This window comes from Pongo abelii, chromosome X (assembly GCF_028885655.2).
Source record: "Pongo abelii isolate AG06213 chromosome X, NHGRI_mPonAbe1-v2.0_pri, whole genome shotgun sequence".
In the NCBI taxonomy this organism is placed as follows: domain Eukaryota; kingdom Metazoa; phylum Chordata; class Mammalia; order Primates; family Hominidae; genus Pongo; species Pongo abelii.
Genome location: NC_072008.2, coordinates 75,688,276 through 75,703,729, shown reverse-complemented (window position 1 = coordinate 75,703,729; position 15,454 = coordinate 75,688,276). Strand labels below are relative to the sequence as shown.

Sequence of the window (15,454 nt, the reverse complement as noted above, 5' to 3'; positions counted from 1 at the left end):
CATACTGTTTTCCATAGCAACTACACCATTTTACATTTCTATTAATAGTGAACAAGGGTACCAGTTTCTTCACATTATCACCAATACTTGTTGTTCTGTTTTTTTATTGATAGTAGTCATCCTAGTGACTGTGAGGTGGTATCTCAGTATTTTTTTTTTATAAGACAATCACACTCTGTTGCCCAGGCTGGAGTGCAGTGTCAGGATCTCAGCTCACTGCAACCTCTGCCTCCTGGTTTGAAGCAGTTCTCGTGCCTCAGCCTCCCAAGTAGCTGGGATTATAGGCAGGCGCCACCACACCTGGCTAATTTTTGTGTTTTTAGTAGAGATGTGTTTTTGCCATGTTGGCCAGGCTAGTCTCAAACTCCTGGCCTCAAGAGATCCACCCACCTCAGCCTCCCAAAGTGCTGGGATTACAGGTGTGAGCCACCGTGCCTGGTGGTAAATCTCTTTTTAGATCATAACCTCTTACCGTACTTAGCTGTTAGTGAAAACAAATTATAAGATTCCAAGAGTTTGGGTTTGTTTTTTTGTTTGTTTGTTTTTTGAGACAGTGTCTTGGTCTGGAGTGCAGTTGCATAATCTCGGCTTACTGCATCCTCGACCTCCTGAGCTCAAGTGTTCCCCCTCAGCCCTCCGAGTAGCTGGGACTGCAGGCATGTGCCACCATGCCCAGCTAATTTTTTGTATTTTTCATAGAGATGGGGTTTCTCCATGTTGCACAGGCTAGTCTCGAATTCCTGAGCTCAAGCAATCTGCCCTCTTTGGCCTCCCAGTGTTAGAATTACAGGCATGAGCCATAAGAGTTTGGTTTTATTTTTGAAGAAGATCTGCTTGGTTTTGGAAATGCCTTGAATTTATTTTCTTTCTGGAAAGTCTAATCTTCGTATTATTTACTTCTGTTTGCAGCATGTATTTACCATGCTTATCATTATACATTTATGTAAACCTAAGACAAAACCTGCCACATCTTAGGTGCTTAATACATATGTGTTGAATAAATATGTTTTGTGATTATGAAGTATTTACAATCATAGTTTATCTTATCCTTTCTAACACAATATGAGAAAATACAAGAATTTATTTAAAATCATAAAGTAGCATAACTTTACAGAAAGTTTAAAAAAATGGATACAAAATCACATGCAAACACACCACTTCAATATAACTACTATTATTTTAATGTATTTTCTTTAATAGTTTTACTGTTTAAATGTTATTTAGCTATAATTATACTGTACATGTAATATTTCTGGCATCATAAAAGGCAATTTGCTCTGTTTTCCCAACATTTTAAAATAAACATATCACCACCGATCCCACAGAAATACAAACTACCATCAGAGAATATTACAAACACCTCTACGCAAATAAACTAGAAAATCTAGAAGAAATGGATAAATTCCTCAACACATACACCCTCCCAAGACTAAACCAGGAAGAAGTTGAATCTCTGAATAGACCAATAACAGGAGCTGAAATTGTGGCAATAATCAATAGCTTACCAACCAAAAAAAGTCCAGGACCAGATGGGTTCACAGCCGAATTCTACCAGAGGTACAAAGAGGAACTGGTACCATTCCTTCTGAAACTATTCCAATCAATAGAAAAAGAGGGAATCCTCCCTAACTCATTTTATGAGGCCAGCATCATCCTGATACCAAAGCCTGGCAGAGACACAACAAAAAAAGAGAATTTTAGACCAATATCCCTGATGAACATTGATGCAAAAATCCTCAATAAAATACTGGCAAACCGAATCCAGCAGCACATCAAAAAGCTTCTCCACCATGATCAAGTGGGCTTCATCCCTGGGATGCAAGGCTGGTTCAATATACACAAATCAATAAATGTAATCCAGCATATAAACAGAACCAAAGACAAAAACCACATGATTATCTCAATAGATGCAGAAAAGGCCTTTGACAAAATTCAACAGCCCTTCATGCTAAAAACTCTCAATAAATTAGGTATTGATGGGACGTATCTCAAAATAATAAGAGCTATCTATGACAAACCCACAGCCAATATCATACTGAATGGGCAAAAACTGGAAGCATTCCCTTTGAAAACTGGCACAAGACAGGGATGCCCTCTCTCACCACTTCTATTCAACATAGTGTTGGAAGTTCTGGCCAGGGCAATTAGGCAGGAGAAGGAAATCAAGGGTATTCAAGTAGGAAAAGAGGAAGTCAAATTGTCCCTGTTTGCAGATGACATGATAGTATATCTAGAAAACCCCATTGTCTCAGCCCAAAATCTCCTTAAGCTGATAAGCAACTTCAGCAAAGTCTCAGGATACAAAATCAATGTACAAAAATCACAAGCATTCTTATACATCAATAACAGACAAACAGAGAGCCAAATCATGAGTGAACTCCCATTCACAATTGCTTCAAAGAGAATAAAATACCTAGGAATCCAACTTACAAGGGATGTGAAGGACCTCTTCAAGGAGAACTACAAACCACTGCTCAAGGAAATAAAAGAGGATACAAAGAAATGGAAGAACATTCCATGCTCATGGGTAGGAAGAATCAATATCATGAAAATGGCCATCCTTCCCAAGGTAATTTACAGATTCAATGCCATCCCCATCAAGTTACCAATGACTTTCTTCACAGAATTGGAAAAAACTACTTTAAAGTTCATATGGAACCAAAAAAGAGCCCGCATCGCCAAGTCAATCCTAAGCCAAAAGAACAAAGCTGGAGGCATCACACTACCTGACTTCAAACTATACTACAAGGCTACAGTAACCAAAACAGCATGGTACTGGTACCAAAACAGAGATATAGATCAATGGAACAGAACAGAGCCGTCAGAAATAATGCCACATATCTACAACTATCTGATCTTTGACAAACCTGACAAAAACAAGAAATGGGGAAAGGATTCCCTATTTAATAAATGGTGCTGGGAAAACTGGCTAGCCATATGTAGAAAGCTGAAACTGGATCCCTTCCTTACACCTTATACAAAAATCAATTCAAGGTGGATTAAAGACTTAAATGTTAGACCTAAAACCATAAAAACCCTAGAAGAAAACCTAGGCATTACCATTCAGGACATAGGCATGGGCAAGGACTTCATGTCTAAAACACCAAAAGCAATGGCAACAAAAGCCAAAATTGACAAATGGGATCTAATTAAACTAAAGAGCTTCTGCACAGCAAAGGAAACTACCATCAGAGTGAACAGGCAACCTACAAAATGGGAGAAAATTTTCGCAACCTGCTCATCTGACAAAGGGCTAATATCCAGAATCTACAATGAACTCCAACAAATTTACAAGAAAAAACAAACAACCCCATCAAAAAGTGGGCGAAGGACATGAACAGACACTTCTCAAAAGAAGACATGTATGCAGCCAAAAAACACATGAAAAAATGCTCACCATCACTGGCCATCAGAGAAATGCAAATCAAAACCACAATGAGATACCATCTCACACCAGTTAGAATGGCAATCATTAAAAAGTCAGGAAACAACAGGTGCTGGAGAGGATGTGGAGAAATAGGAACACTTTTACACTGTTGGTGGGACTGTAAACTAGTTCAACCATTGTGGAAGTCAGTGTGGCGATTCCTCAGGGATCTAGAGCTAGAAATTCCATTTGACCCAGCCATCCCATTACTGGGTATATACCCAAAGGACTATAAATCATGCTGCTATAAAGACACATGCACATGTATGTTTATTGCAGCATTATTCACAATAGCAAAGACTTGGAACCAACCCAAATGTCCAACAATGATAGACTGGATTAAGAAAATGTGGCACATATACACCATGGAATACTATGCAGCCATAAAAAATGATGAGTTCATGTCCTTTGTAGGGACATGGATGAAATTGGAAATCATCATTCTCAGTAAACTATTGCAAGAACAAAAAACCAAACACCGCATATTCTCACTCATAGGTGGGAATTGAACAATGAGAACACATGGACACAGGAAGGGGAACATCACACTTCGGGGACTGTTGTGGGGTGGGGGGAGGGGGGAGGGATAGCATTGGGAGATATACCTAATGCTAGATGACGAGTTGGTGGGTGCAGCGCACCAGCATGGCACATGTATACATATGTAACTTACCTTCACGTTGTGCACATGTACCATAGAGCCTAAAGTATAATAATAATAATAATAATAATAATAAAAAGAAAAAAATAAAATAAAATAAACATTTTCAAACAGAAAAGTTGAAAGAATATTACACTGGACACCTATGTAACAGCCACTTACATTCTACAGTTGTAAACATTTTACCATATTTGCTTTATCACATATACATTTGTCCATCAACCCATCTTATTTTTTGGGTGCATTTTAAAGTGAGTTGCTGACAACAGTACATTTCCCCCCTAAATGTTTTAGTGTGCATATCGTTAACTAGAATCCAATATTTTATTGAAGTTCTTTTTTGAGGTAAGATTTGCATATGTACAACTTTCTGTACATACAGTTTTGTATTTTTCCTTCTTTCCTTTTTCACTAGACATGTAATAAATATTTTCCCATGTTAAAAACATAGTTTTCATGACCACTATTTTATTTTATTTTTGTTTTTATTTTTATTTTTTTGAGACAGAGTCTCGCTTTGTCACCCAGGCTGGAGTGCAGTGGCATGATCTCGGCTCACTGCAACCTCTGCCTCTCGGGTTTAAGTGATTCTTCTGCCTCAGCCTCCCGAGTAGCTGAGACTACAGGTGTGCACCACCACGCCTGGCTATTTTTTATTTTTTTTTGTATTTTTAGTAGAGACGGGGTTTCACCATGTTGGCCAGGCTGGTCTCAAACTCTTGACCTCCAGTGATCCACCTGCCTCAGCCTCCCAGAGTGCTGGGATTACAGGCATGAGCCACCGTGTCTGGCCATGACCACTATTTTAAATGGATGAGTACTATTCCATCAAGGAAGGTTATCATAATTCACCTGTTTCTTTATTATTGGATATTTATATTGTTTCTCATAGTGTTCCTCATTTTTTACTATTATAAATAATGATATGAAGAACAGTATTAAGTGCAAAGATTATCCCCCCACACATTTTCGTCTATTTCTTAGGATAAAGTCTCAAAAGTGCAACTATTGGGACAAAAGATATGAACTTTATTTGTTTATTTATTTATTTATTTACTTATTTATTTATTTTTATTGAGACAGGGTCTCGCTCTGTCTCGCCGAGGCTGGAGTGCAGTGGCATGATCTTGGCTCACTGCAACCTCCGCCTCCTGGGGTCAAGTGATTCTTATGCCTCAGTCTCCGGAGTAGCTGGGATTACAGGTGCCTGCCACCATGCACGACTAATTTTTATATTTTTTAGTAGAGACGGGGTTTGACCATGTTGGCCAGGCTGGTCTCGAACACCTGACCTCAGGCAATCCGACCGCCTCGGCCTCCCAAAGTGCTGGGATTACAGGCGTGAGCCACTGGCCACTGCACCCGGGCGAACATTTTTCTATATTGCCAAATTGCTTTCCAAAATGCCAAAACAGGTAGCTTCTTTTAGCTATTTAGTCTGGATGTTCATTTCCCATCATAATATGTCAAGTCATTTGTTCTTCTGGGTAATTTGGAGTGCAGTATTAACTCCATGTGTTTTTAGTGATACAAATGAAATAATACTTAGTATGAAAGTCAGCCGGGCATGGTGGCTCATGCCTGTAATCCCAGCACTTTGGGAGGTCGAGGCGGGCGGATCACCTGAGGTCAGGAGTTCGAGACCAGTCTGGCCAACATGGTGAAACCCCATCTCAACTAAAAATACAAAAATTAGCCGGGCATTATGGCGGGTGCCTGTAATCCCAGCTACTTAGGAGGCTGAGGTGGGAGAATCACTTGAACCCGGGAGGTGGTGGTTGCAGTGAGCCGAGACCACGCCATTGCACTCCAGCTTGGGCAACAAAGTGAGACTCTGTCTCAAAAAAAAAAAAAAAAAAGAAAGTCATCATTTGATCAACTGTGGCATTGAGGATACTATGTGATGGAGATGTACATGATAATTAGCCCCAGAATAATAAGTGAAATGACAACCATGCTGCATTAGGCCGTTTGCATTGCTACAAAGGAAATACCTGAGGCTGGGTAACTGATAAGGAAAAGAAGTTTATTTGGCTCATGGTTCTGCAGATCGTATAAGAAGCATGGCACTGGCATCTGCTTCCGGTGAGGGCCTCTGGAAGTTTCCAATCATGTTGGAAGGGGAAAGGGAGCAGGCATCACATGATGAGAGAGGAGGAAAGAGAAAGGAGGAGGTACCAGGCTCTTTTTTAAGAATCAGATCTTGCAGTAACTAATAGACTGAGAACTCACTCATTACTGTGAGGACAGCACCAAGACAATGAGGGATCAACCCCTGTGACCCAAGTACCTCCCATCAGCCCCACCTCCAACATTGGGGATCAAATTTTGATATGAGGTTCCCAGGGGAAAAGTATCCAAACTATATCACATGTTAAATAAATCATCTGTTTAAACTGAAGCTCATCAGAAAAATGTGAAATGGTAAGTGAGAACAGTGGCATGGAAGAAAAGACTTAAAACTAACATACATTTTGTACCACTGCTGTGCATAAATTGGGTTAAAAAAAGAACTAAAACAATTAAAGAATAAATGATACAAAGTAATATAATTAATTGCCAAATTGTATACGACTTAATGAATATATGAATTCAAAGAAGAAAGAACAACGTAGACTGTAATGGTTGCTGAAAGCTTCATTTATGTTGTTGGTGAGACTGAAATGGATTTGAGTTACATAAAAACAAAGGGAGGAGGTATATCAGGTGAAGCCGATAGTATGAATAAAGACACACTGGTAGGAATGAACAAGTTGTGTTCAGGAAATAGATAATTACTCTAACAGTGGGTAAGTTTTTGGGGGGAGAGGTACAATGGGACTAGATTATGGAGGGCCTGGAAATGACCCACAATAGTTACATAAGCATACAACATTCAAGAATGAAAATACCGTTGGAGGTGGCCAGTATTTTAACTAGCTAAGGAAATGTTTCTCTTTGACCAGATTGAAGAAATGGCAGTAAACCTGTGGAACTGGGCACTTACCATAGGAGGAGGTTGGCCTGTAAATGAAGAGCAGAAAATTAGATGTACGTATACATATTGTGACACGTATTATGAGGAGTGTTCTTATTATATATTGGGTAGTGTTCTTGCAGTTTAAATAATGTTTTGACCCGTTCTTGGATAGAGATTTGTTAAAAGACAAACAAAACAACCCAGGAACACTAGTTTCTCAAGCAAATGGCCTCCCTCAGTTTTATGATTTTTTTTCAGAGGTTAGCTCCTTATTAACAAACGTTTAAAGATATCACTACAAGAAATAGGAGGTGAACAACAAAGATGATTAAAAGGTGGGACAGTGAGAACTTAAAGAAATGTTAAAGGACATGGATTATTTCTCATGGAGATGATCAAAATCTTCAGGGTTCTGAAGGACCATCAAATCATAGTTTCCCCTCTATTAATAATAGAATAAGTGTTGCCATATGACATATTCAGATTTTAAAAAGTGTAAAGAATAGTTTCCTCAGGAGGTGGATTGATAAACATTGGAATGAGTTACTGAGAAACTATAGAACTGATTTCTACCTGTGAGAGCAAACAACAAGAACAAAAAACCAAAAATCTCAAACTAAACTCATCTTCTTGGATGCTTTGAATGTGGTCCACTGTCTGGCAATGTTCTAGTGCTTTAGCTAAATGGGCAAAGTCTAGTGTGCTGACAGTGATTTTCAACAGGCATAGTGACAGCAAATGCATTTATGGGAAGTATATTGCCAATTATAAAGGATACATTGAAGTAACAAACCAAAGGGTGAACCTCTGGACTGCTTGACATTGTAAAGACAAATGACTTTTGTCTGTATGCAACAAATATAATTTACTACTAACTATTTATCTTTGTGAATATGAACAAAACTGTATACAACTTCCGTGTAGATATAGGGTAATTGTGCTTAATATAATCAATAATATACTTACTCATGAGTCCACTCTATTAGCATGTTTAGAGAACAGTTCTAGCTCTTTAACTCTTAGATATAAATTGATATCATTGCTCCCAGGAGCCTTAGATCCTGTAGTTATGGAGAGGTAAGAGCTAGGAATTTATCAGTGGAAGAAACTTAGTACACAGGTGAACCGTGTGATATTAAAGTGCATTAATTCTTAACTCCTACCATTCTGCATATGAAGAAATATTGCTTTAGCTGTTTACTGCTTATCAAATAGGGATATGGTAGATGAAGTGGCTGTCGCAGCCTCTTCCCACGTACTGTCTCATTTCTTTTTTTCTTTTCTTTTCTTTTTTTTTTAAGGGACAGCAAGGGGTGAGGGCAGAACCACACAGTGTTGATGGGGTTAGGGCCAGGGAGATGAGAGAGCTAGGGAAGAGAAAAGAGACTGTTAAAAAAAAGGGGGGGGGGCTGTAAGAGGAAAAATACTAAACGGATGGGGAAAGTGGAGAAAAAAGGGGGAAGCAAGGAGAGGAGAAAGGCAAGAGGGGAGAGAAGAAGAGGGAGAAGCAAGAGATAAGAGAAGAAAAGGGAAGGATAAGAGAGGGGACAAGAGACAGTAAAGAAGAGAGTCCCATGTACTGTCTCATTTCACATAGCAGTTCTTAATCAGATATTTGGGTGCTTGTTATGTGTATCATACTTTTTTTGATACAGTGGAGAATAGATTGTCAGTGCAGGAGGCCTCCAAATTAAAATAATTTTATTTCAAAAATATGTTTATTGGAATATATTTTGCTTCCTTAAAAACAAATTTAGTGTGCCTGGATTATGTGCTATGTGATGAAACAAGTCATGAAGATTTATAGGCTATAATTCTTTATTATTTGGAGGAATTATGGAACAATGAGCAGGAAACTCAGAAGTAGATGAATGACTTTTAAGTTTTAGTTTTAGACCTGTTGCATTTGAGATGACAATAAGGTTGGAGATGTGAGACTAGAGCTTGTGAGAAAGGTCAGGACTGAGCCTATAGATTTGGCAATGATTTACACAGAGGTGGTAGTTGAAGACAGAAGAGTAGTTGAGTTCTTTGAGGAAAAAAATAAAGAGCAGTGGTTCTTAAATATTGGTATAAATCAGAATCAGGCTGGTAGCGGTGGCTCACGCCTATAATTCCAGCACTTTGGGAGGTCTAGGTGAGTGGATCACCTGAGATCAGGAGTTCAAGACCAGCCTGGCCAATGTAGTGAAACCCCATCTCTACTAAAAATACAAAAATTAGCCACGCATGGTGGTGTGTGCCTGTAATCCCAGCTACTTGGGAGGCTGAAGCAGGAGAATTGCTTGAACCCTGGAGGCGGAGGTTGCAGTGAGCTGAGATCGCACCATTGCACTCCATCCTGGGCGACAAGAGTGAAACTCCATCCCTCCCCCTCCCCCCCAAAAATCAGAATCACCTGTGAAGCCTGTGAAACATACAGATGTCCAGGCCCTTCCATTGGTGGTTTTGATTCATTTAGGTTCAGGATGAAACCTGGGCATGTCTATAATTTGAAAAAATGTCTCAGGAATTCTCATGCACACCAAAATTTAAGAATCAGTGGTATTGAGAGAAGAACAAAGTAGTGAGATTTTAACTCTGAATCTGCCAGCTTCAAAGTTAAAATAAAAAGAATAAGGATAGATGACCAAAAGGAACAGTCAAAAAATTCTACAGGAGATTGGCCAGGCGCGGTGGCTCACACCTGTAATCCCAGCACTTTGGGAGGCTGAGGCGGGCGGATCACGAGGTCAGGAGATTGAGACCATCCTGGCTAACACAGTGAAACTCCGTCTCTACTAAAAATATGAAAAATTAGCCAGGCGTGGTGGTGGGTTCCTATGGTCCCAGCTGCTCAGGAGGCCGAGGCAGGAGAATGGCGTGAAGCCGGGAGGCGGACCTTGCAGCGAGCCGAGATTGTGCCACTGCACTCCAGCCTGGGCAACAAAGCGAGACTCCCTCTCAAAAAAAAAAAAAAAAAAAAAATTCTACAGGAGATTTATTAGTCATTTATTGAGTGCATTCTCCGTATAAGGTTCTTGTACCATGTTATGGTACATAGTAAATGAAAGGGAAAAGGTAAGATACCAGAACAAAGATACCAATCTTAAATTATGCTTGAGGATTTCGGAAGGAATAGTTTAAAGCTAGATAAACAATAATTTAAAAATTTATAAATGTCAGAGGGTATAACCCCGTGTTTATCTAAAGTCAATTCAATTTCAGGCTGTGGGTAGAGCAGAGTAAAGCTGTTCAAAGGTATCAGTCACCAATTATGTAACCAAGATGTTTATAATATAGAGAGGTCAAGAACAGGCTGGTGAGAAGAAAAGATGGAGCAACAGCAACAAAGAAAACATCTTTATATGGAAGTAGCATTCTGTTTTAGCCTCAGCTGCCTTTGGCTTGAAGACTTATTGGTGATAACTATAAATAGCTGGATTACGAATGTCAGGATTGGAGCAGACAAAGTTCTTAGACTAAGATATTTCCCACACAAGGACCAGGATATTTCAGGCCAAGGGAGTAATTTTTTTTTTTTTTTTTTTTTGAGACAGGATCTGGCTCTGTCACCCAGGTTGGAGTGCAGTGGTGCAATATTGACTCACTGCAACCCCTGCCTCCTGGGCTCAGGTCAACCTCCTACCTCAGCTTCCCGAGTAGCTGGGACTACAAGGCATGTGGCATCACACCCTACTAATTTTTGTATTTTTTGTAGATACAGGTTTTGCCATGTTGCTTAGGCTGGTCTGAAACTCCAAGGGAGTAATGTTTTTCAAAAAGGTTATGGCCATTTTGAAATGTTGCTATGAAGTTAAGGAAGGTGATCTTTGGGAGTGCAGTTTTAGTAAAGTGGTAAGGATGCAAAACAGATTGCGGACATTTAAGGAGATGAGTGAGTAGCAAGACAGTAGAGCTAGTAGACAAACTTTTCAATTCAAGAAGTTTGTCAATCAAAGGAAGAGGAGAAATGGGATGCAAGCTTGAAGCATAGAGGGGTTAGTTGATTTTTTTTTCAAGGTAAGGAGATGGGTACGTTTGAAGGTAGAGAAGAAGGAATAAGTTGAGAGGGAGGTACTCAAGATACTTTTAGAAAGGGGCAATAATTGAGAGATCAGAGTCTTTGAAAATACTGAAGGATTAGCAAACTTTGGAACTTTGGTATAAAGAAAGGAAACATTTTCTTTTTCTTTTCTTTATTTTATTTTATTTTACTTTAAGTTCTGGGATACATGTGCAGAACACGCAGGCTTGTTACATAGGTATACATGTGCCATGGTGATTTGCTGCACCTATCAACCCGTCATCTAAGTTTTAAGCCCCGCATGCATTAGGTATTCATCCTAATGCTCTCCCTCCCTTTGCCCCCACCTGCTGACAGGCCCAGGTGTGTGATGTTCCCCTCCCTTGTCCATGTGTTCTCACTGTTCAACTCTCACTTATGAGTGAGAACATGTAATGTTTGGTTTTCTTTTCCTGTGTTAGTTTGCTGACAGTGATGGTTTCCAGTTTCATCCATGTCCCTGCAAAGGACATGAACTCATTCTTTGTATGACTGCATAGTATTCCATGGTGTATATGTGCCACATTTTCTTTATTCAGTCTATCATTGATGAGCATTTGAGTTGGTTCCAAGTCTTTGTTATTGTAAATAGTGCTGCAATAAACATGCGTGTGCCTGTGTCTTTATAGTAGAATGATTTATAATCCTTTGGGTGTATACTCAGTAATGGGATTGCCGGGTCGAAATGGTATTTCTGGTTCTAGAAACCAGAGGAATGGCCACATTGTCTTCCACAATGGTTGAACTAATTTACACTGCCACCAATAGTGTAAAAGCATTCCTATTTCTCAGCATCCTCGCCAGCATCTCTTGTTTCTGACTTTTTAATGATCACCATTCTAACTGGAGTGAGATGGTACCTCATTGTGGTTTTCATTTGCATTTCTCTAATGACCAGTGATGACGAGCTTTTTTTCATATGTTTTTTTGGCCGCAAAAATGTCTTCTTTTGAGAAGTGGCTGTTCATATCCTTTGCCTACTTTTTGATGGGGTTGTTTGTTTTTTTCTTGTAAATTTGTTTAAGTTCCTTGTAGATTCTGGATATTAGACCTTTGTCAGATGGATAGATGGCGAAAATTTTCTCCCATTCTGTAGGTTGCCTGTTCACCCTGATGATAGTTTCTTTTCCTGTGCAGAAGCTCTTTAGTTTAATTAGATCCCATTTTTCAATTTTGGCTTTTGCTGCAATTGCTTTTGGTGTTTTAGTCATGAAGTCTTTGCCCATGCCCATGTCTTGAATGGTATTGCCTACATTTTCTTCTAGGGTTTTTATGGTTTTAGGTCTTATGTTTAAGTATTTAATCCATGTTGAGTTAATTTTTTTATAAGGTGTAAGGAAAGGATCCAGTTTCTGTTTTCTGCATATGGCTAGCCAGTTTTCCCAACACATTTATTAAATAGGGAATCCTTCCCCCATTGCTTTTTTTTTTTTTTTTGTCAGGTTTGTTGAAGATCAGATGGTTGTAGATGGGTGGTGTTATTTCTGAAGCCTCTGTTCTGTTCCATTGGTATATATTTATCTGTTTTGGTACCAGTATCATGCTGTTTTGGTTACTGTAGCCTTGTAGTATAGTTTGAAGTCAGGTAGTGTGATGCCTCCAGCTTTGTTCTTTTTGCTTAGGATTGTCTTGGCTACACGGGCTCTTTTTTGGTTCCATATGAAATTTAAAGTAGTTTTTTCTAGTTCTGTGAGGAAAGTCAGTGGTAGCTTGATGGGAATAGCATTGAATCTATAAATTACTTTGGGCAGTATGGCCATTTTCACCATATTAATCTTTCTTATCCATGAGCATGGAATTTTTTTCCATTTGTTTGTGTCCTCTCTTACTTCCTTGAGCAGTGGTTTGTAGTTCTCCTTGAAGAGATCCTTCACATTCCTTGTAAATTGCATTCCTAGGTATTTCATTCTCTGTGTAGCAGTTGTGAATGGGAGTTGACTCATGATTTGGCTCTCTGCTTGTCTATTATTGGTGTATGGGAATGCTTGTGATTTTTACATATTGATTTTTTATCCTGAGACTTTGCTGAAGTTGCTTATCAGCTTAAGGAGTTTTTGGGCTGAGATGATGGGATTGTCTAAATATACAATTATGTCATCTGCAAACACAGACAATTTGACTTCCTCTCTTCCTAATTGAATACGCTTTATTTCTTTCTCTTGCCTGATTGCCCTGGCCAGAACTTTCAATACTGTGTTGAATGGGAGTAGTGAGAGAGGGCATCCTTGTCTTGTGCCAGTTTTCCACAGGAAAGCTTCCAGCTTTTGCCCATTCAGTATGATATTGGCTATGGGTTTGTCATAAATAGCTCTTATTATTTTGAGATATGAGAGTTTTTAGCATGAAATGGTTTTGAATTTTATTGAAGGCCTTTTCTGCATCTATTGAGATAATCATGTGGTTTTTGTCATTGGTTCTGTTTATGCGATGGATTACGTTTATTGATTTGCCTATGTTGAATCAGTCTTGCATCCCAGGGATGAAACTGACTTGTTCGTGGTGGATAAGCTTTTTGATGTGCTGCTGGATTTGATTTGCCAGTATTTTATTGAGGATTTTCGCATTGATGTTCATCAGGGATATTGGCCTGAAATTTTCTTTTCTGTTGTGTCTCTGCCAGTTTTTGGTATCAGGATGATGCTGGCCTCATAAAATCAGTTAGGGAGGAGTCCCTTTTTTTCTATTGATTGGAATAGTTTCAGAAGGAATGGTACCAGCTCGTCTTTGTACCTCTGGTAGGATTCAGCTGTGAATCAGTCTGGTCCTGGGAGTTTTTTTTTTTTTGGTTGGTAGGCTATTAATTACTGCCTCAATTTGAGAACTTGTTATTGGTCTATTCAGAGATTCGACATCTTCTGGTTTCGTCTTGGGAGAGTGTATGCGTCCAGGAATTTATCCATTTCTTCTAGATTTTCTAGTTTATTTGTGTATAGGTGTTTATAGTATTCTCTGATGGTAGTCTGTATTTCTGTGGGATCAGTGGTGATAGCCCCTTTATCATTTTTATTGTCTATTTGATTCTTCTCTCTTTTCTACTTTATTAATCTGGCTAGCGGTATATGTATTTGCTTAATCTTTTCAGAAAATCAGCTCCTGGACTCATTGATTTTTCTGAAGGGTTTTTTGTGTCTCTATCTCCTTCAGTTCTGCTCTGATCTTAGTTATCTCTTGTCTTCTGATGGCTTTTGAATTTGTTTGCTCTTGCTTCTCTAGTTCTTTTAATTGTGATGTTTGGGTGTTGATTTTTCAGATCTTTACAGTTTTCCGACGTGGGCATTTAGTGCTATAAATTTCCCACTTAACACTGCTTTAGCTGTGTCCCAGAGATTCTGGTATGTTGTCTCTTTGTTCTCATTGGTTTCAAAGAACTTCATTATTTCTGCCTTAATTTCGTTGTTTACCCAGTAGTCATTCAGGAGCAGATTGTTCAATTTCCATGTAGTTGTGTGGTTTTGAGTGAGTTTCTTAATCCTGAGTTCTAATTTGATTGCACTGTGTTCTGAGAGACTGTTTTGATTTCCATTCTTTTGCATTTGCTGAGGAGTGTTTTACTTCCAATTATGTGGTCGATTTTAGAATAAGTGCTATATGGTGCTGAGAAGAATGTATATTCTGTTGATTTGAGGTGGAGAGTTCTGTAGATGTCTATTAGATCTGCTTTCTCCAGAGCTGAGTTCAAGTCCTGAATATCCGTGTTAATTTTCTGTCTCGTTGATCTGTCTAATATTGACAGTGGGGTGTTAAAATCTCCCACTATTATTGTGTGGGGGTCTAAGTCTCTTTGTAGGTCTCTAAGAACTTGCTTTATGAATCTGCATGCCCCTGTGTTGGGTGCATATATATTTAGGATAGTTAGCTCTTCTTGTTGAATTGATCCCTTTACCATTATGTAATGCCCTTCTTTGCCTTTTTTGATCTTTGTTAGTTTAAAGTGTGTTTTATCAGACTAGGATTGCAACCCCTGCTTTGTTTGTTTTCCATTTTCTTGGCAGATCTTCCTCCATCCGTTTATTTTGAGCCTATGTGTGTCTCTGCGTGTGAGATGGTTGTCCTGAATACAGCACACTGATGGGTCTTGACTCTTTATCCAATTTGCCAGTCTGTGTCTTTTAATTGGAGCATTTAGCCCATTTACATTTAAGGTTAATATTGTTATGTGTGAATTTGATCCTGTCATCATGATGTTAGCTGGTTATTTTGCTCGTTAATTGATGCAGTTTCTTCATAGTGTCATTGGTCTTTATATTTTGGTATGTTTTTGTAGTGGCTGTTACTGGTTTTTCCTTTCCATATTTAGTGCTTCCTTCAGGAGCTCTTGTAAGGCAGGCCTGGTAGTCACAAAATCCAACAGCGTTTGCTTCT

General features: G+C 39.0%; 1 protein-coding gene across 1 annotated transcript in view; it reads left to right on the top strand.

Moving 5' to 3' along the window:
• The window catches only part of TEX11 (testis expressed 11), a 377,626-nt gene that overhangs the window by 35,003 nt on the left and 327,169 nt on the right, over positions 1-15,454 (top strand). Inside the window, exon 4 of the mRNA XM_024240693.3 lies at positions 7,034-7,118. Within this exon, the coding sequence (XP_024096461.1) occupies positions 7,034-7,118 (85 nt within the window). The remainder of the gene's footprint in view (positions 1-7,033; positions 7,119-15,454) is intronic.